This window comes from Phragmites australis, chromosome 17 (genome assembly GCF_958298935.1).
Source record: "Phragmites australis chromosome 17, lpPhrAust1.1, whole genome shotgun sequence".
Lineage (NCBI taxonomy): Eukaryota > Viridiplantae > Streptophyta > Magnoliopsida > Poales > Poaceae > Phragmites > Phragmites australis.
This window is the reverse complement of record NC_084937.1, coordinates 28676005-28697815: the sequence shown is the minus strand read 5'-3', so window position 1 is coordinate 28697815 and position 21811 is coordinate 28676005. Positions and strand designations below refer to the sequence as shown.

Sequence of the window (21811 nt, the reverse complement as noted above, 5' to 3'; positions counted from 1 at the left end):
AATGTGGACCGGAATACATGGCACTGGTCAATGGGCCCAACCATCCGTCGGCCCGCTCGACTCATTGACAGCGCCTCTCTCCGTGACGTGCGTCGGCCAATCAGCGCCTGCCACGTCAGAATCGCGGCTTTGACTGACGTGTGGGCCCTCCCCGTCCCGCCACGGCTTTACTTCTCCCTTCGATTAAAAAAAAGGGAAGAGGAAACTGAAGTGAAGTCGCCGGCGCCGCCGCGGCAGGAGCCAGGAGAGGAGGGGAAGCAGGAGCGGTGCCCGGCGATCTCAGCGGCGCGGGAGAGGGAGCGGAGGCACGGCGAGATGCATTCGTTCGGGCACAGGGCGAATGCTGTGGCGACGTTCGCGGTGACGATACTGGCCGCGATGTGCTTCGCCGCCTCCTTCTCGGACAACTTCAGCTCCCCCTCCCCCACCGCCTCCGTCAAGGTACCACCACCTTCTCCTGCACCCCCGTATCTCTCAACTCCGTCCCGCCTGTCCTGTATCCGATCTCCGCTCGCGTATCAGGCTTGGTTTGTGACGACGAGCGTGGGCACCTCGATCCGCCTGTAGACTCTAGCCGATTAGCTCGTCTGGCCTCTTGCGAATCCATCTGTTGTGCTAACACGATCCCCGCCGTTTCAACTGCGCAGATCTTGAACATAAACTGGTTCCAGAAGGAGTCCAACGGCAACGACGAGGTGATCTCCGTGGCGTGCCCCTTTGTCTCGTCCGATTTGGTCAAAGCAGCATGAGATTCCCTCAGAGATAGCCATGAATTGTTACGATTAGTCTTTCTACTGTAATTTCAGGTTAGCATGACGCTGAACATTTCCGCCGACCTTTCATCTCTGTTCACGTGGAACACAAAACAGGTAATGTGTATTTTCTGGTTCTTTATAATCAATTCTCTCAGTGTTCACTGTTTCCACATTATTAATAAATTCATCTACATAGTATGGTGTTAACAAGTAAGATAGTGATAGAAGAATCAAGTTTTTTCTGTATGAACCATAGTGAAACAGAGTATGTATTGGAAAAATGAAAAGGAAGGCAAATCATCCACCACACAAGAAGCACTAGCTCCTTAATATCTGAAACGAAATGAGAATTTTTGCCTCTATGTTCTGGGCACTGTAATTCATAGTGAAAAGTAGAACGAAGATGGCTTGTCCATAGATTTGGGTGTAGTTCTCTTATGCTTCTGTGCTGCTGAAGTTCTAATTCGCCCATTCTCTTTATCCTGTGTAAGCAAAACTTATGAAGGCTGCCCTACTTCTGGTCGCTTAATGTTACTTATCTTGTATAATTGTAGGTGTTTGTTTTTGTGGCAGCTGAGTATGAGACTTCACAGAATGCACTGAATCAAGTAAGTCAGTTGATAATTATTCTTGTGTAGTTGTGTTGATACTCTTGTATTCCAAACATCGCTTTCTGTATGGGAGAGACTGAGGGAGAGTATAAAATTTGATGTGCACCTTGAATGCCTGCAATTTTCTATTTAAGACTGCATACTGAATCACAGTGCATCTAGGCCCCCAATAGAACCAAGAGACTTGCTTCTGCAAATCCGCATCCAGCACTACGATGCTGCTTTCCCTAGTTCCTCACATGATCTGTATTACTGTGGGCCAATATGGGTGCTCATGTGATTATAAGTAGCTGCAGTTTCAGGCTATTGCTAGTTTGGTACATACTTGTAGCTCGCAGTAATGGAGTCACATATAACTTTCTTCTTAGTCTACTCTTCAACACCCATTGGGATCTGTGGCATAATCGCTTTTCCTTATTTAGTGGTTTTGGAAACTGAATTTACTTCAATGTGCGGTATCTTTTCTAAGCCACACAATTTAACCTGCAGTGCTGTTTGGCTTTTGCATGCATTGTTGATTGGCCATTTGCACTAGCTGAACTATAGTTAAAGCATATATTTGTAGAAAGACACCCAAGTTAATTGATACATTCGCTTTCAAATCCTGTTGATCTAAACATGGTCAAAATTGACATCGGTACTTGATAAACATTTCTAGCGTGGTGTCGACTGGCCCAAAATAATGTTTAACTTCTGGACAGACAGTTTACTGGATGTTATCTTTATCATACACGCCTGGTGTTGGTTTTCCAAATTTTGGGTGGGTGTAGTTTCCATGATACATCATATGACTTCATGGGGTCCTGTTAAACCAATATGATGTTAGTTCCTATCTTATGGAATCATTTTCCTTGCCTGCCGCCATTCTGCAGTAATTCAGGTTTTCCTCTTACAATTATAATGTAAATGATTGTATTTGGTTTATGTCACAGGTTTCTCTTTGGGATGGAATTATACCATCAAAGGAGCATGCAAAGTTTTTGATCCATACCACAAACAAGTACAGATTTATTGATCAGGCAAGCCCGTTACATAGTTGAATTCTAATTTAATATAATTTACGAGATTTGATCACTGATTCATTGTGACTGTGATTGTCCACATGAATTTTGGCATGATTATTCTGATATCTGGATGAATGAATATCCTTTTCCTTTTCTGTATATGTTATTTGAGATAGGGTATCCTGAACCATGTGAATCATATTATGTGTTTACACTGCTATCAACTTACTAAAATTCTGAACCCATCTAGACTCTAGTTTTCGTATATGGTGCTTTAAGATGGAGTACAGCTTTTGGTCCTGAACTCACACCCATTTCCAACTGACCATCTTTTGGTCTTCACTTATTAATTTTTGGCTACCTATATCAGTACAGATTGACCGTTGCTGGTGTTATCTACATCCAATCTTTTGGTTAATACCAAATTCTTCTGTTTTTATTATTGGATATCTATACCATGTTCTATGCTTTATTCAGAGCGGAGCTGTTGTATATCGCAACTGTCTATCCAGTTATTTTGCTCTGCGACACACTATTTTTCAGAAATTGCATTGCTTGTTTGATTTATGTCCTCTTTTATCTCATTACAGGGAAGCAATCTAAAAGGCAAGGACTTCAACTTGACAATGCACTGGCATATTATGCCAAAGACTGGCAAGATGTTTGCAGATAAGATAGTCATGACAGGTTATCGGCTTCCTGAGCAGTACAGATAGTCAGATAGATCCTGAGCGGCAGCTTGATGGTCGCTGTGCTATGCAATGGTCATTACTGGGAGCAGAGACCTGCAAGAAATTTTAGCAGCAGTGACATAGCTGATACTGAGCTTTTTGTTGTAATCTTAGCCGAACATGTAATCCTATGAGCAACTTTAGCTGAAACCAGGCGAAGCTAAATTAACCCTGTTGAGGAGATACGTACTTTTCAACTTTGGTTCGTCAGTTAAAAGTTGAGACAGAATTTGATGGAAACAACTTTATTGAGCCCTTGGGTTGCAAAGCACATTGATGCCCTATTTGTCTCTCGAGAATTATCCTGATTCCTGCTATACTAGAATTGTTTATTGTGAAATTCCTTAATTCTAAACAGGGCTGAGTTTTGTTTATATTGTCTCGTTTAGTACAATATGTTGATGTGAAAATGTTGTCAGGTTTTCCTACAAGAAAGAAAATTGGTCCGTATGTAGTATGGAGAATATTCGTGCTTGTTGGGAAGGAGAAAGGGTAGCTGCTGGAGGAAACATGCAAGCGAGCACACAGGGTGGTAGCGGTGGTAGCAGACTAGCAACAAGCTTCCTGGACACCACGTCGCCGCGGACGCTGAGACTTCTCCGTGAGCGGCGGCGCAGGACCGGAAGGAGCTTTGGTCATCAGCCTGCAGGCTGCAGCAAGCGTCGGTTCGGCATGACCGGCGGCAACCGCGAGCCAATCGTCATGCAAGATTGCAAGGTGAGCAAGTGTTTCTTTGCATTACACGGGGTGGTTTTATAGTTGTAGAGATGCTCTGACCGGAGCCATGCTAAGCAGAGGCGGATTTTGGGCCTGCGCAACTGGAGCTGCGGCCCAGGTTGTGGTTAAGAACACTTATATTTTTTTTTTCAGACCCAAGCTGCTATTATATTGATTGGCCTAGGCTTCATTTAGCCTATGGCTTAGGCCAGCGGCCAATGTCAAGGCTAAATTTTCCTCCAGCTCTCCCTAGCAATCAATTCGTCATCCGTGCATGTCTCGGCCTGAGCAGCTGAGCTTGACGGCCTCCATCTCTTGCTTGCTCTATCTCTCTCAGTCCCTAACTCACTCGTAACCTCATACTGCTAAACCCTAACCACAGTGGACACCGTCATCCAGTTGGGCGCAGGGTGCAGGCGGCAGGCCGAGCACCTTGTCTCTGCCTCCAAATTCCAATCGCTGCTACCCTCCCTAAACCTAGGTCATCCTCCAATACCTCCTCCTATTCAGTCCACCGCTTAAACTTTTGTACGATCCTTGATGGCAAGAAGAAGGTGCTGCGCCACCCCCTACTGAAGCAAGTGAATCTGGTTGTCTCTCTTATATGTTTGGATATGTAGCAATGGACTCATACGATTCAGATTCTAACAACTGTGCTTTTTGGCTTTTTTGCAAGAGAAATTGCTTGCCCTTCGATGTAACTAAACATAGGAAGCTACTTGGATGGCTTAAAGAAGATCTGCACATTTGTGGGCACAAGGTTCGAATGTTCCCCCCTCCTTTATAATGAGAAAAGTGATTATTTGGACTTATGGAGACATCTGGGTGGTATTTAGGAAAAATATTTACTTGTTTTTTATTTAGCACTTTATACAACTTGGTTCTGTAAGACTTTGTCAGGCACATAGTTCAATTTGTGCAGCTCAATTTGCAGTGGTGCCATTCTTGTTTGCTGGCTAATTATAATATCATCTTAAGTGCAGGGGAACTCTTAATGTGTTGTATTAGATTTATTTTATGGCTGAACATATAATAGATTTGGTATAATGGAGAAAGGAAGGTTATTATTTAGGGTTTGTTACCACATAATGTCTCTTTTGGTACTTTAGAAAAAACGATCTCAATTTCTTGAATTCTTTTACTTTCTGCCTATAATTCAATTTGGGTTGGTTCATCGTGACTTTATTCAATATATATTCTCTACAATTTTGGAATAAGATATTGAATGAGTGGTTGAATCATGGGATCATTTGCTATATTGAGCGAGATACTTTTACAAGCATTAAAGATGAAGATATTTTATATCATTTTCAAGAACCAAATAGTTGTATAAAAAAGCTATCTCGATTAACTCCAGTTAGTGCTAGTGGTATGTTGCATTCTTGATTACTAATTTTTATTCATTAATTAATTATAATTTTACATCCTAATTTTTTCACATATGCAACTTGTAATTATAGTTCCAGTTTCACACGCTATTGCTGATGAAGACATAAGAGGCTCGAATGAATGAAGTACTCATTAATTAGGTAAATACTTTTGTATTATTACATGTCATTATTACAGAAATAGGTTTATATGTCGGCCCATTAATGCCAGTTTCTTATGAGCCGGCAGTGATGGAACAACTGCTCGGCCTCAGCCACGAGCCCAACATCAGCGCACATGCTCAACAGCGTGTTGTAGAGGATGTTACACAGGTATGACAGCTTCTTCTCTCTCATTTGCTCCTAGAGCTGGAGCGCGTTGCGGACCCATCGTGTCCTCCCTTAGATCTTTGCGAGCATGGTGAGCGTGCAATTGTTGAACTCGACGCCCTGGGTCGGTCATTTCATCGAACAGGTTGCGCGCAAGGCCGAGCTTGTCGGTCTGGCCCAGCGCTTCGAGAAGCACGTTGTAGACGAAGATGCTGGCATCTCCTTGAAGATGAACTGGATGCCCTCGTAGTCATCGGCCTCACTAAACATCTTGGCGAGGACGACGGAGGCAACGTGTTTGAGCTTCGATCCGCTGCCCCTAGCGAGGTGTTCGAGCATGAGCACCTCCTCCTTCATGCCGAACTGCGTGTAGACATCGAGCACGGTGGAGTAGGTGACCTCGTCGGGAGGACGTTGGCGGCAGCGTACAAGCGCTCGAACCACTTGACGGCCTTAGCAGCGAACTGTTGGCATCAGTGCGCGATGGTGATGAGGGTGGAATAAGTGATGTTGTCGAGAAGCATGCCACATCGAGCATGTCGAGTGCGAGTTGATCGGTGTTCGACCACTAGCGCGCGGCGTGGAAAGACTTGAGCGACGTTGAAGAAGATGGTGTCGAGCGGGAAGATGCCATGGGGGAGCGTGCGGAGCCAGTGGAGGATGGAGAGAGATTTTCGCCAAGGGGGGTGGAGGTAGTTGAGGAGGAGGAGCACGTCGAAGGGGGAGGGCGGGAATGAGGCTGCAGGGAAGCAGGAATAGAGGGTAGCGGCAAGGTCGACGTCCTCCGGGAGGGCATGGATGGTGCGGAGGAGTGGCTGGAGAAGGGCGGAGGAGGGGTGCGCAGAGGGGGAGTGGCGGCGGCGGCGGCGGAGTGAGAGAACAATGGGCTTGTCTGGAGGGGTTGGCCCATCTGGGCACCGAGGTGGGGCGGTTGGCTGGCATTGGCACATGAAGAGGAGGGGCCAGGGAGGCGACGACTGGGATTGAGGGTTGAGGCGCGGGCGAAAAGAGTGGAGCTGGTGCATGGGAGGCGCGGGTGCGTGCGGGAGGCAACGATGCGTACCGGTGAGGGAGGCGGAGGGTGCGCGTGGGAGGCGAGGATGCTCACCGGTGTGGGAGACGGATCGAGAGAGTTCGAGGAGGACGTCGACGACCGGCGATCGCGTTCGCACAAGAGGCAATCCTGACCCTTTATTTTGCATCCAATGGATGATAAAAAAAAAAAGATGATGTGGCCACGCTCCCATGCATGGGATGTGACCAGATTGAGGTTAGAGATTTCAATGTAGCCAGATAAGTCCAACTGAATCCTGCTGCTGGGCACTGTTCTGAAACCCAAGTCTGCATGAAACTTGGCATCTCGGTTGAATCTGTTGAAGTACTGAAGAAGTAATAAAATGGCAATTACATGTAACTACTAGCAATATATGTCTACCTTGGTCACATACGGTTAGGAACCCAACCCTGATATTTCAGCATTCATAGAATGAGATAATTCCATGGCCCTACCGATCGTGCTGATCTAAACATCCTTTCATGTTCATCTGACTACCTCTGATTCTGAACAGAGCAGAACAGAAAACTCGCGTATCGTATAACATTTTCCCCAGAAAACTGGCGTTGGGTTCCACCTCCTTGATCGACATATTCCTGTATAACACAATTCTCTTTTCTCTTGTCCTACGTGTAATGCTTAGAGGGATACAACCCTGAGTCCCCCAACACTGGAAAGGCCTGCATCATCGGCAGCTCGTTCGTTGAAGGACACCTCCTGGATCGCGGACGCCGAGCCGGCCTCGTTGGCGAGAGCGTTTCTTGCATGACCACAGGCAGGAGGCAGGCAGCACCCACCGTGGTCGACGGTGAGCTTGTTGGCCAAGTGCAAGTTGAGCGTACGATTGCCACCACTCCGACGGCCTTCGAACACTCACGGTGCCATGGTCGCGCGGTAGACGATGAAGCACCGACCCGGAGAACCACACTTGTTTGCTGACCTCAACATTTCTCCCCTGCCTGACCTGAGAGCTGGGCCTTGAAGTCATCTCAGTGACTCTAATGCTATTCTGTTCATGGCGGGAATGGAAGGGAACGGAATCCACGTTGGCACGCGGGGATAGGTGCGTGGGTCCGCGCTGCGTGTGCACTGCGTCTGCATGCATGCAGAATTGGAGACGCAGGAGTTGAGCTTCGCTAGCTTTGGCGCCAAAGGAAGAGAGACGGGAAAGGAGCGGAGCGAGCAGGTGAACCCAAGCGGTTGAGTCCACGATACTTATAATTTCATTAATTATTGGTTAAAATATTTAAAGTTTGATTTTTTTAAAATAAAATATGCCATGTATTTTTGAACAGGTGGAGTAACTTTTAAGCCCAAGAAAAGGGGCATCGCCTTTGACTCTCCAGTGGTCCGGCCGCGCATTATCCTCAAAATGTAATGTAACATCCTAGTTTTCAGCAAAATATCGAAATTACAGAATCTTTGCAAAAGAAATGATTCAAATCAAAAATCAAAACCTTTCTCTTTTTCTCCTCTTCTTGGGCTCAACTCCGACCGGCCCTCTCTCTCCCTCTCTCTTCTTTCCTTCCGTGTGGCCCACCCCACCCTCCGACCCACTCCCTCTCTCCCGTGGCCGCTCGCACTAGCCCAGCCCAACCGCGGCTTTGTCTTCCTCCCACCTCTTCACTCGCCGCATGCGCTCGCGCCTGAGCTTGCCGCAATTGGACCCCATCCCGCCTAACCACCTGCCACCTGCCTAACCCTTTGCCACTGTCGTGCCACCTCCACCACGCTATCCCCCTCTCCTCTCTGCGAAGTCGTCGCACACAAAAGTTGGTGACAAGCGCACAGCACGCGCGCGGACCAAGCAACGTACGACAAAAAGCAAGTCACCGCTACCCACTCTCTCCCGCTCCCTCTGTGCTCGCACGCGTGGTCACTGGCGCAAGTTGACGCCGTCCCCGCTATAGAGCCAAAGGCACACACTACGGCCCGACTTTCTCCATGATTGTCGGCCGCTGCCGTGCCTAACCCCCTCTTCCGCCTATAAAAGGCCCTACCCGAGCTCCTTCACACCTCGCCGCCTTCCACCGAGCACACTGAGGCAACCTTCACCTTCCTCTCCTTCTCTCCCGCTTACACTGTCATTTTTCCCTCCGCTGACAGTGCTCGTTATCGATCCACCTCCAAAAGCCACCACTGTCCAATTGGACTTGCGAGAAGCTCCCCCAGACTTCACTCCACCTCCCTCACCCCTTGGCCTAGCCCCTCCCCCTCTCCCTCGAGCCGTCACCGAGCCGCCATGGCCCAGCAGGCTCCGTCTCCGTCGCCGATCGCCGTTGATGCCCCACTAGCCAAGCTGAGCATGGATAACACTTCCTCGTACCCCATACACACTCCCAACACCCAAAACCCCGAGCCAAATCAGCTCCCACGTGTTTTCCCCATCGACCACCGTTGTTTCAACTCTGGCAAGCTGTTGGCCCTGTTCCGACCATCGACCATCATTGAGCTTCCCGTCACCCGCTCCGCCACCTCATATCGACCACCATGGACCCCCTCTCGGCCCAATCCGAGGTTGAGAGTCGTCAGTGGTGTGATCCTCGTTGAGCACCTGCCACGAACACCCCAACATCGACGTCCCAGCGCCACCCCACCCCACTGCTAGCACGTGTCCACCACGTCGGCGCCACGACGGCCGCCACCTCAGCCGACCCCACCCCCTTTAGCCTAGTCAGTAGCCACATCAACATGTCCACGCCCCTGATCCACCGCGAACTATAGACTAGAGTTCAACCGGTCCACAAGATCCATGAAATCAATCTACAACACAATAGCCTTTTTCTTTTTCCCAAAAATCCTTTTTCTAAAGAATATTCCAGGGAATAATCTTCTTTTATTTTTTCTGGATTTATTTTCTGGCCAACTTCTGAAGCCCATATCTCATATGTTTCAATTCCAATTTTGACAATTCTTCCACCAATATTAATCTAAATTCAAATCCTATCTATTTATATCAATATCATATTTATTTCAAATTTATTTGTATTTTATTTATATTTATTTGTGTGTTCGTGTTGTTTGGCTGACCGCGTTTTAGCGACCAGAGAGTTCGAGGAGGAGGAGGAGGAGCCAGGAGCGCAAGACTTCGAGCAGTACCCACTCGAGGACTTCAACAAAGACAAGTCTTAATCCATTTCCCTTGTTGATCATTTGAACCTAAATTTTATCATCATAACCCATAGCAGCTATTTTTTTTTCACCAAATGATTGCATAGAATGTCATTTATCTACATAATTTGAAATGTTGAGCTAGTTATGTCCTGATTAGAATAGCCAGGCTGATTTCTTTTGACTTGGATATAACCTTGGTAACCCTAGGACAGTCGTCTCGGCAACTTGTATTATGCTAGATGAAAACCTTGTTACTAGTATGCTTAGGATTGTGTACCTTATTGTTACTTCATGTTTAATCTTAATTGGTGTTGTGTGAGTTGTTGGGATGGGAAGGCTTATCAGATAATGTTAATAAGATATAAACTGTTAGAGTTGGGGCAAATCAGGGTTTCCACGGGAATGTTTTGGGAGTTTAAGTGCTGCTTGTGTGGCAGGTTTATTGTGGAGATGTTTGTCTTGGCTTGATTAAGAACCGAGTTGGTGTGATATCCTACCTAGTCTTCACCGTACAACCACTTGACCCTGTAAATGGCAGGGCTTAATCTAAACCCCACCAGCTAGTCTACTAGTTGTTCGGAGGTAGGAGTGTAATGGGAGGCTATGGAGCAGGTATAAGTAGGTGCATGCTTGATGACCCAGTTGGAGACCTAGTAAAGGTCAAGAACCCTTGGTTAGCTCCCGTAGGCAGCTAGTGAGATGTTGTTTTGGTGGGTAATGTCTTTGTTGAGTCGCACTACCATGACTGTGGTTTGTACCGAACTCAGCTTGTGGGTAAAGTTTACCACTCTTCGAATAACCATATCCATGATCATGGACGAGCTATGGTTCGATCACAGCAACTAGCATATGTTGTGTGCGTATTCCTTAGAGTGTGACTGGGCAAGGTGTGACCATTTTTTTGGAAAATAGGTCCGACAGTATATCGTGGGTTGCTGTGGATGGAGTGTCCGATAACATTAAAAACTTGGGCCCTGGTAACTTTCACCGCGGCTGAAACCTCCCTTCACTTAATAATGATGATATGGTTTTTCACAAAACCCGTCTTATGAAAGTAAACCCTTGCATGTGTTAACTTGGCTTTTTCGCAAAAGTTAAACTTATTGATTTCAGAGGAAGATCTGGATTTCACTGACGCTGACGGTGAGGCTGGCAAATAGTCTTGATCGCATCCGCACCTGAGTTGCTTGTGGAATGGCATGCTCACCATGCTAGCCATGCTGTGCACTCTGATATCATGGATTGTGTTTCTCGCAGGGCTTAACATAATCTTTTGTATATTATTAGCTTGGTGGGGTTATTTCATCATACCCTTTGTTGTATAACTATGGTTCTACCTATCGTAAGACTTATATTTACCTGCGACTGATCCAAGGATTGGTAAAAGTAAAGTTTTAAGCACCGGAGATGACCTGAGGCGCTTCATGTAACATGTTAATAATGTTCTCCATTCACTCGTTGATAGGTGTCCTGCATGCCATGAAGAATAAACTGGTGAATTGAAGTCCTTCTGAAGCCATTCTATTTATCTATGATCAGATCAGATCTGATACCTTAGAACATCTGATACATTATTATTTTCTTGAAGTGTTGCATGTTTGTATCCTAATGTTTGCAAGCATCCAAATAAGTGTGTGCAATATTATGATCAACAATTAGAATCAAGCAAATGCATGCATGTAATAAAATTCCATTGCTAACACTAGGGATTATGGATCATTTTGTGGTGCAGAATTTAACCTCTCTCTCATCTGTGATTGATAGTGAACTAGCAAGATGGCCAGCGCAAATAGTGTGGCTAGACTCATTGAACTATCTTTTTATATATTGCCTGATTTTTTGAATTTTTAACGAATTCAATCATATATAGTCACATAGGCTTGTTCAATTGGTCATATAAACACTCAGACCTTGCACTCGCTCTCATGCCATTACTCTACAGTTCTGATTGGCAAAGCTATATACTCTTTTCATCCTAAATACTTATTGTTTTGATAAAAATCTGATTATATTTTTAAAACTTTAGCCGCTAATAATTTCTAAAATATTTAGTTTAAGGAATATAAAAAACCCCATGTGTAGATTTATCTTGAAAAATATTTTCTTAATATTATATTTTTATTAAATATTATAATTATATTTTAATAAAAAATCATAGTTAAAATGGTACATCCAAGACTATAAAAAATCAAAGCTATTAATATTTATGATCCGAGCGAGTAACCTCGGAATCACCTCTGGCTCTTTGCCCGGAACGGAATATGTCGCGAATCGGACGGCCACGGGAGCCACATCATGCATCTTCTGTGCACGAATATCCACCAGGGCTTGGACAAGACGTCGCATGCCAGCATGTTCTGCTATTCCTATATCTTCATGTTCTATATGTCATGTATGTTTTGCACACAAGCTTATATCTTCCTTCCTCGTGAGTAGCATAGGTAGCAGCCGTCAGATATGCAGTTCGGCCGAGAGAGGTCAGTCAGAAAAAAGAAGCCCAAGTGACGTCCGAAACCAAGATGCATGGCCCAGCAGACTTCAGACGAACCACCGGCCGGTAGTACGTACGTACGTACTAGTCCTTCGAGCCCCGTGGATATACATACACACGCTGCAGACACTCTGTATACACGCCGTTTGCTGCCTGTACAGGACAAGATTCACAAGTCTGTTATTGTTAGGAACCAAATCCAAGATTGCAAACATACGGACAGAATTATTGATGGGTACCAGACGAGCCGAATCCGGAAAGAAGCCTGGGCAGGGTGGCATCATGACGAGGGAATTGAAACTTGAAAGCCAAGGCCCTACGCAGGCACTGACGAGCCAGACGGGGATCGGCACGTACCAGGCATGTCACTGTGGCACAACAGTCGGCCCTGCCGGCTTTAAACGGGCACGCCGTACGTGGGTACGTCCCTGGAAATAAAGCAAAGCCGCGCATGCGCATGGCCCGGAAAAACGAGCGCGCATCTTGATGCCATTGCTAATTTACGACCGGCGGCGGCAGAAAGAACGTCGGTCGACTGATCCGATCTCGATCTCGATCTCGTTCGCATGCAGTACGATCTGATGGAATTGATCATTTTCCCTTTGGATTGGAAGCGCGCTCCAGGGTCATATCAGTTCGAGATAGATCGACACCATCAGCTTAATTACTGGTTTGCGTACGTAGGTTTGGAGGGCGTAGGAGGTGTTTGCCTGCATCGGTGGGTCGATTGGGTATGCATGGCATGGCGCGCGGCGGCGAAGGCGTTCGCTGTGGTGATCAGTCAAGGGCGGCATGCAGGTACGTAGCAGCAAGCTCGGCAAGATGGGACAGGCGGTGCAGCGTCAGCGTCGTCGGGTCCGGCGATTGGACGCTGCCGCGGCCTTGGAATGGATTCTCATCCTCTCCGCGCCCTGGCAGTATAGCATGTATGGTCGGTTCGCTCGCTCGTGTGTGCACCCGGGCCACACTCATCATGACTCATGTATGCACGATGCATCCAAGAGATAGGTAGCACACGAAATGCCATAGCCAGCACCCGTGCGCCACCAACGTACCGTGCGCATGGCCGGCCGGTCACAAAAAAAGCAAGGCAAGAAAGTAGTAGTACAAGGCATGTCCATGCATGCGTACATACTCCGCACGCACTAAAGGGACCGGCCGCGCACGCGCAGAGAATCCAGCCAAGACCAGTGAACACTCATCTATCCGGTACTACTGCTGCATGCACACTGCATCCAGTAGCATACGCCACGCCATTGCCAGAACTTTTTTTAATAATGGAAGGAAATTCCAGCCTCCACACCGGATGGGGCACATGATCTAGGTTATTATTAAAGTGGTAATGCAAAACAAAAATATGCTTAAGAAAAGCAAATAAAATAGCATATTATATGGTAATTATCAGCACTGTGTTCATCAATGTACATGCATACGCCATCAGACTAACCTTACGTCAGATAGTGGGGTGTAAGGCATGCGTACACTGATTTCCTCTGGTTCAATGTCTGCAAATATCACACCAGCCATCAGATCGACATGCAACGATATATCATAGTCATAGTGTGAAACAAAGTGTGCCTAAGAAAGCAAATAAAATAGTACATCATATGGTAATTGCCAGCACTGTGTTCATCAATGTACATGCATACGACGCCACCAGGCTAACCTCACAACAGACAGCGGGGTGCAAAGCATGCACACCCTGATTTCCTTTAGTTCCAAGTCTACAAACGTCACGCCAGCCATTGCATCGATAAATGATGGTATATCACAATCATAATGCGAAATAAAAGCGTGCCTAAAAAAGTGAATAAAATAGCACACTACATGGTAATTGACAACACTGTGTTAATCAATGTACATGCATATGCCATCAGGCTAACCTCATGGCAGACAGTAGGGTGCAAGATATGCACACCTTGATTTCCTTTGCTTCTGCGTTGTATACGAACATCACGTCAGCCATTGGATCGACGAGTGATGGTATATCACAGTCATAGTGCGAAATAAAAAAGCATGCCTGAGAAAGCGAATAAAATAGCACACTGCATGGTAATTGCCAGCATTGTGTTCATCAATGTACATGCATACGCCGCTAGTCTAACCTCACAGCAGACAGTGGGGTGCAAGGCATGCACACCCTAATTTCCTCTTGTTCCATGTTGTCTGCGAACGTCATGCCAACCATCAGATCAACAAGCGATGGTATATCACAATCATAGTGCGAATAAAAGAGTGCCTAAGAAAGCAAATAAAATAGCACACTATATGGTAATTGCCAGCACTATGTTCATCAATATTCATGCATATGCCATCAGGCTAACCTCGCGACAGACAGTGGGGTACAAGGCGTGCACATGCTGATTTCCTCTGCTTTCACGTCTACGAACGTCACGCCAGCCATCAGATCGACAAGCGACAGTATATCACAGTCATAGTGCCAAACGAAAGCATGTCTAAGAAACTGAATAAAATAGCACATTATATGGTAATTGCCAGCACTGTGTTCATTAATGTACATGCATACACCACCAGGCTAACCTCACGATAGATAGTGGGGGTGCAAGGTGTGCACACTCTGATTTCCTCTAGTTCCACGTCTTCGAATGTCACGCCAACTATTGGATCGACAAGCAACAATATATCACAGTCATAATGTGAAACAAAATCACGCCTGAGAAAGCGAATAAAATAGCACACTACATGGTAATTGACAGCGATGTGTTAATCAATCTACATGCATACGTCGCCAGGCTAACCTCACGCCAGACAGTAGGGTGCAAGGCATGCACACCCTAATTTCCTTTGGTTTCACATTATCTACGAACGTCACGCCAACCATTAGATCGACAAGTGATGGCATATCACAGTCATAGTGCGAAATAAAAGCATGCCTAAGAAAGCGAATGAAATAGCACACTACATGGTAATTACCAGTATTGTGTTAATCAATGTACATACATACGCCACCAGCCTAACCTCACGGAAGACAGCTGGGTACAAGGCATGCACACCTTGATTTCCTCTGGTTCCATGTCATCTGCGAACGTCACGCCAGCCATCAGATCAACATGCAACAACATATAATAATTATAGTGCAAAATAAAAGTATGCCTAAGAAAGCAAATAAAATAGCACACTATATGGTAATTGCCAGCACTATGTTCATCAATGTGCATGTATATGCCGCCAGGCTAACCTCACGATAGACAGTGGGGTGCAAGGCGTGCACACGCTGATTTTCTCTGGTTCCACGTCTACAAATGTCACGCCAGCCATCGGATCGACAAGTGACGGTATATCACAATCATAGTGCCATAAGAAAGTGAACAAAATAGCACACTACATGGTAACTATCAACACTGTGTTCATCAATATTCCACATCCGCGAACGTCACGCTAGCTATTGGATCGCTAGCTATTGGATCGACAGACAATGGTATATCACAATCATAGTGCGAAATAAAAGTGTGCTAAAAAAAACAAATAAAATAGCACACTATATGGTAATTACCAGCACTGTGTTCATTAATGTACATGCATACGCCCGCAGGCTAATCTCATGATAGATAGTGGGGTATTAGGGTGCAAGGTGTGCACACCCTGACTTCCTCTGGTTCCACGTCTACGAACATCACAAGCGATGATATATCACAGTAATAGTGCGAAACAAAAGCGTGCCTAAGAAAGCAAATAAATTAGCATATAATATGGTAATTGACAGCTGTGTTCATCAATGTACATGCATACGTTTTCAGTCTAACCTCATGACAGACAATAAGGTGCAAAGCATGCATATACTGATTTTTTTTCTAGTTACATATATATGAACGTCACGCCAACCATCGGATCGACGAGCAACGACCTTGATATGATCAACCTATTGCTCGATCGGGTGACTGAAATTTTACGAAGTTCCAGTCAATGTTGAATTGAAGGTTGCTGATGAGGTTTAGCAGCTGGGATTAGATTTCGATGGGGGGATTTCATGACTGCCGGATTTAGAGGAAGGTCGTGGAAGGCATATCGGTTCGACGGTGGCGGCGGACGTAAGGTCAGGGTGGCGAGGGGGTGGTGGCCGCCAGATGGGATGGCTCTGGACGATCATGAAACTTGGTTAGGACCACGGGCCACGTCGTCGGAGGGGAGCATATCGGTTGACGTCTAGCATGTCCATTTTCTTCTCTTTTTCTGCTAGAGGGGCGCCTCGCGCGCGACCTGTGGGCCCCACACGCCGCGTGGGCCGTGCGACCCCTCCACCTGCCGGTCGCCCTCTCTCTCTCTCTCTCTCTCTCTCTCTCTCTCTCTCTCTCTCTCTCGCTGCGCCGCGGATGCATATATTGGCGAGAGGCTGCAGCCAGCGCTCGCAACCACTCCCACTACTATTCCCCCAGCCGGGAGATATCCTAAACTCCAAAGCATCGGAGGCGAAGGGGAAAGCAACAAGCGGTAGGGCTCGCTCGCGTCCTGCTCGCTAGCTGCTCCTCGCGTGAATTCCTCGCCTTGCCCTTGCGCTATTTTAATCATATCGATCCCCTCGATCGGTCGGCTGCTGGTTTGTTTCTCTTGTTGTTTTCAAGCGTTTGTTGGATGGTACTGGGAGAGTCATCTCCTCCGATCCGCTTCCAAGCGGCTAGCTGCCTTTCCCCAATCCCTCTCTCTCTGTTCCTCGTTTGAGCCATTTCTCTCCGGCCTCTTCTCTGAGCTTGGCACGGAGTTGAGTTTCTCTTGTTTTGATCGATTTCTTCTTTGCGAGTGAAACTTGTTTGTCATCTCCCTTCCTTTGTTCTTTTGCACAGGGATGGGGGTTTGGTTTGGTTTGGTTTGTCCCGTGGCATATATGCACAGATCCTTTCTTTGCTAGCTTACTGCTAAATCTTGGTCATATTTATCTCTTTCTCACACAGCTCTTTTCGTTTTCTTTCTTGCTCCTCTTTGTCCTTTAGATCGGATCTCACAGAAGACGCCGGAAGCGAGGCAGATAGATACACAGTGCCATGTCGCCTCTCCGTGACTTCGACTGGCCGGTCACCTGAGTCCAACAAGGGAGTTAGCTGCCAGTAGCACATGAACCTGCTGACTAAGCCATTGGGGCAAGGAAGCTAGGGAGGGTGAACAACCTGCCGGTCTGTGTGTTGTTTTCTTGCGATGGCGGCGGCCTCATCCGCGCCCTTCTTTGGGCTCGGCGACACGCAGATGCAGCCACAGGCCTCTTCTCTGCAGCAAAACTCCACACCCGCTCCTGCCACCGCTGCCGCGCCGCCGAAGAAGAAGAGGAACCAGCCAGGCAATCCAAGCAAGTCTCCTGCCTCTTCCCGGTCGATATATGCATATAACCCTAGCGCTGGATGAGCTTGTTCGTTCAATCGGACGATTTCTTTTCATGTGTTACCCATCGGCTGATATGTCGTGCGTGCAGATCCTGATGCGGAGGTGGTCGCGCTGTCGCCGCGGACGCTGATGGCGACGAACCGGTTCGTGTGCGAGGTGTGCAACAAGGGGTTCCAGCGGGAGCAGAACCTGCAGCTGCACCGGCGAGGGCACAACCTGCCGTGGAAGCTGAAGCAGAAGAACCCCAAGGATGTGCGGCGGCGGGTGTACCTGTGCCCGGAGCCGACGTGCGTGCACCACGACCCGTCCCGGGCGCTGGGCGACCTCACGGGGATCAAGAAGCACTTCTGCCGCAAGCACGGCGAGAAGAAGTGGAAGTGCGACAAGTGCAACAAGCGCTACGCCGTGCAGTCCGATTGGAAGGCGCACTCCAAGACCTGCGGCACCCGCGAGTACCGATGCGACTGCGGCACACTCTTCTCCAGGTCCGTCCGTCCATTCCATTATTCCCTTTCGTTTCCTCGACCAAAATACTTTGTATTTTCCTAGAACACACGTACGTACGTGTAGATTCTTGTTGAAGGCCTTGTTTCTTCATATACTTCTTTACAAATTGTATTGGCATGATTGTGTCATGATGAATTAGTTGATGAGGAGTTGATGTGATGCGTGTGCGCTAGGGTTAGGGTTGTCGCTAGCAAAGGTCTCTCTCTGTGTAGTTTGCTGGTGAGAGAGAGAGAGAGGGGTATTCTAGGAGGAGCTGCTCCCACGTGAATTGCTCTTGTCGGGAGGGGACTGGAGATATGCGCGCAGCACACTTCTGTTCTGACATGGTCATTTGAGGGCATGCAGTTCCTCTTTTTCACCTCGGAATCCACGCCGCCCTAGCGCCAAGCTTCCAACCCCTTTCTCTCTCTCAGCATCCCCACCTGTTCACGTGATGACACTGCCCTCTTGCAAGCAGCCACACGGCCAGCCATCGCCGCAGGCTTCCTTCCTTCTCACGTGATGCATGGCAAGTCGCCAGAACTGCGCGCGCACGCGCTCTGCTGGGTGCCGGCTAGCTTTGACCCCGGCCGCCGGCTCCAGCTAATTATTTCCATGCCCGCGAGCCTGTATTTTCTCTCTCTGCTGGTGCTATCTTCTGTTTCTCTTGGTATGTAGTGCCTATAGCTAGCTTGCTCCATCCATTAGAGCGCATGCATGGCGTCAATATCTTGGGCTAGCTTGGTTTCGGTTCAGTTCTGTGTCTTTCTTGCATGATTTTGGTTTATTTGCCTGACCTGCTTACAGTATACAGTTTGTATTCAGTCAAATGCTTTGGCATTCGTTTCAAAAAATGCTTTGGGCATGCATGGGATATGAGTGACTAACTGGACACCGTTTTACATTCTAGCATGGTGTTTGTTCGCTGTATCTGCAGTGTTGCTCCAGCAATTAATCACTACACTTAAGAGTAGAGAGCATTTGATTCACTAATGCTCTTAATAAAATGTAGTAGCACAGATATGTAATTATTGTGCCATAAATAAGTAGCTTCCAGCCATATGTAAAATTCTTACTCCATAAATAAGTAGCCCTCCTGCCAAAAAAAAGGTAAATTAATGGTTAACTAGATAGATTAAACTCAAGATTTCGTAAATCCTTTTAAATTAACTAAAAGTTATGTTGATTACTACTTTACCTCTCTCTCCAGCACTATGTAGTCTGAACTACTACTTGCTATTTAGCTTCATGCATACAGTAATAAAGAGAAGGTTAATGTTTCGATTTGCTTTTTGACATAGTTGTCCCAATTAATTGCATACCTATGCATGTCTCACTGCCAGTAAGGTATCTTCTAGTGCTTGTTTCTTAGACATTAATTAGATGTACAAGTATGTAAAAAACTAATGTGGCAATCAATTTAAAGATGATAGAGAAGGAGCTTGTTTTTTATAGAAGAAACTAGCTTTTTAAGCAATTCTAACCGATTGTGAGACAATTAATTATCTTGAAAAACCTTAAGAAATTAGTAGCACATATGTATGTATTGAAAGCTTATTTTTTAATAATAATTTCTTATACTCTCTCTTCTCTTAGACGTCAGCTAAGAAATAAAGTATCGAGAGCAATCAACATGATATTTGGTGGAAAATACACTTGCCCCAAATTTGATAGCCTAAATCAACATCTGATTTAGATTGGATTGAGTGTGTCTTGGGATTCGACTTTCATGTCGATGGCATTGATACATGTTTTCTTAAACAATGCGAATATTTTAGAACTCTCAAGTTTCTTTTTTAATTAAATTGAAGCTATCCCTGCAAGGTTTGGTAAGTTAAAGCTGTACACTACCCTTGTATCTGTTCGTCAGAATGTAACTGCATTGCGCTGAATAGTCATGGTTTGATAAATATCTTTAGGTTTTGACTTTCTCACGTGCGCATGCAGGAGGGACAGCTTCGTCACCCACCGCGCTTTCTGCGACGCGCTGGCTCGTGAGAGCGCGCAGATGACAACTTTGGGCGCCGGCCTCTACGTCGGTTCCGGCAGCATGGCCGTCGGGCTCTCCGGCGCGGCTCCCCAGATGCCTGGCTTCGCAGACCAAGCCCAGTCCTCTTCAGCAGCAGCAGCCATACAGTTCGATCACATCATGCCATCGTCCTCGGGCTCCTCCATGTTTCGCTCTCAGGCGTCGGCATCCACGTCGCCTTTCTTCCTCGGCGGCGGCGCTCCTCCTCCAGCCCAGGATTTCTCCGAGGACGGTAGTGAACACTCCCAGGGCGGCTCTCAAGGCGGCTCTCTGCTCCACGGCAAGCCGGCCTTCCATGGCCTGATGCAATTCCCTGAGCAGAACCATCCGGGCAGCAACGCCAACGGTAACATCCTGAACCTTGGGTTCTTCTCTGGAAACAGCGGTGGCTCGGCCGGCAGCCAGGACGCGCGCCTTGTCTTCCAGGATCAATTCAATGGCAGCGCTGCAGGAAACGGTAGCGGCGGCAACAACAGCACCGAGCAGGGCAGAGTGGTCGCGTCCGTCGGAAACCACCTCAGCAGCAGCTTCCCTTCCCTGTACAACTCATCTCAATCGGTCGGCCTGCCGCAGAACTCGGCGACGGCGCTCCTGCTCAAGGCGGCTCAGATGGGCTCGACGTCGAGCAGCCACAACGGTCCGATCGCCCTGCTTCGTGCCGCCGGCTTCGGTGCCAGTGGGCAGGGCACTAGCAGGGCTGCAGCAGAAGGGACGGCGCACGAGACGTACTTCCATGACCTCATCATGAACTCTCTGGCGGGCGGTAGCGGCGGCTTCTCCGGCGCCGCAGGGTTCGGGTCCGTGGACGACGGCAAGCTGAGCACAAGGGACTTCCTCGGCGTCGGCAGGGGCACGATGGCGCCGCCGGGGCTCCACATCGGCTCACTTGATCCGGCCCAGATGAAGTGATCGATCGATCAGCGAATGAACAAACAAACAAAACAATAACATGCAAGAAGTCAATAAACAGAAGAGCATGCATTTTTGCATGCATGCAAGGTAAGCTTCTGAGAGAGAGAGAGAGAGAGGGTGGTTAAGTATCTCTGGAGTCAAGTGAACTTAATTTAGTTTTGTTCATGCAACTTAATTGGTTCTTGCATCCATGATGCCTTGGTGAGTTAGTAATATTGTAGTTTCTGTTAGGGCTGCAATTTAATTCTGTTACCCGTACAATTTCGTGATGATTTTCATGTGCTTAATTTCGTTTCGAAATGGTCTCCCTTGATGTACGTCAAGTTCATCATGCGAAGGCCGGACCAGACCAGAATCTAAGCCGCAGGATATTTTGGACGTTTACTGCTTGTCTCGTGCTGTTCTGGATATGTGCTTGGTTGCATGATATGATGTGGTTATATTGCATGTTGGTTTATTCTCTGGGTCCTGCTTCTTTCAAAGTTGAAAGAGGGCAGTACAAAAGTGTGATGATTAGATTTAGTATTTATAATAGTTATTATAACAATAACTGGTTTAATCGGCGACTAACGATCAATACATCCACTGATAAACAATGCTTCGACCATTATAAATAGTGCTCTAACCATAATAAATAGTACTCTGACCACAGTAAATAATACTCGATGAGATGAACAATAACTTCGACTAGTGAATAATACTTCATGACCACGATCAGTAAATAATACTTCAAGACCGCAACCAATGAATAATACTTTAGGACCACGACCAATGACTACGATCAGTGGTCACGACCAGCGAGGCGATCAGTGACTACGGTTTGTTTCAGTTGTTGGTCTTTGGGCATGTGGAAGAGCTTGTCGGATTTAAGTACAAGGA

The 21811-nt window shown here is 46.9% G+C and overlaps 2 protein-coding genes and 1 pseudogene across 4 annotated transcripts; 2 read left to right on the top strand and 1 right to left on the bottom strand.

Moving 5' to 3' along the window:
* The first annotated feature begins 181 nt into the window (after window positions 1-181).
* LOC133897408 (signal peptidase complex subunit 3B-like) lies at window positions 182-3385 on the top strand. Its single transcript, XM_062338138.1, has 6 exons — window positions 182-441; window positions 648-695; window positions 807-869; window positions 1310-1363; window positions 2299-2385; window positions 2961-3385. The coding sequence occupies exons 1-6, from the start codon at window positions 316-318 to the stop codon at window positions 3084-3086; spliced, it is 504 nt and encodes a 167-aa protein (XP_062194122.1). The 5' UTR covers window positions 182-315; the 3' UTR covers window positions 3087-3385.
* A 2022-nt stretch (window positions 3386-5407) lies between these two features.
* On the bottom strand, window positions 5408-6457 carry LOC133897061 (pentatricopeptide repeat-containing protein At5g46580, chloroplastic-like; annotated as a pseudogene).
* A 10027-nt stretch (window positions 6458-16484) lies between these two features.
* Window positions 16485-21316, top strand: LOC133897339 (protein indeterminate-domain 5, chloroplastic-like). 3 transcript variants are annotated; one of them, XM_062338040.1, is made up of 4 exons: window positions 16485-16623; window positions 17121-17470; window positions 17594-17990; window positions 19939-21316. In XM_062338040.1, exons 2-4 carry the CDS (start codon window positions 17323-17325, stop codon window positions 20927-20929), a joined length of 1536 nt encoding a protein of 511 aa, XP_062194024.1. In that variant the 5' UTR covers window positions 16485-16623; window positions 17121-17322; the 3' UTR covers window positions 20930-21316. The 3 variants fall into 3 exon arrangements, with proteins under 3 accessions (XP_062194024.1, XP_062194025.1, XP_062194023.1); XM_062338041.1 differs by having other exon boundaries at window positions 16565-16663; XM_062338039.1 differs by lacking the exon at window positions 16485-16623 and adding an exon at window positions 16685-16890.
* Window positions 21317-21811: the final 495 nt, after the last annotated feature.

Bases quoted from the DNA above. Each gene is read 5' to 3' on its own strand.
- LOC133897408 (XM_062338138.1), top strand. From the start codon at position 316: ATGCATTCGTTCGGGCACAGGGCGAATGCTGTGGCGACGTTCGCGGTG. The intron at 696-806 runs GTGATCTCCGTG...CTGTAATTTCAG, and splicing joins AGTCCAACGGCAACGACGAG to GTTAGCATGACGCTGAACAT. The intron at 1,364-2,298 runs GTAAGTCAGTTG...TTTATGTCACAG, and splicing joins CACAGAATGCACTGAATCAA to GTTTCTCTTTGGGATGGAAT.
- LOC133897339 (XM_062338040.1), top strand. From the start codon at position 17,323: ATGGCGGCGGCCTCATCCGCGCCCTTCTTTGGGCTCGGCGACACGCAG. The intron at 17,471-17,593 runs GCAAGTCTCCTG...TCGTGCGTGCAG, and splicing joins GAACCAGCCAGGCAATCCAA to ATCCTGATGCGGAGGTGGTC. The intron at 17,991-19,938 runs GTCCGTCCGTCC...GTGCGCATGCAG, and splicing joins TGCGGCACACTCTTCTCCAG to GAGGGACAGCTTCGTCACCC.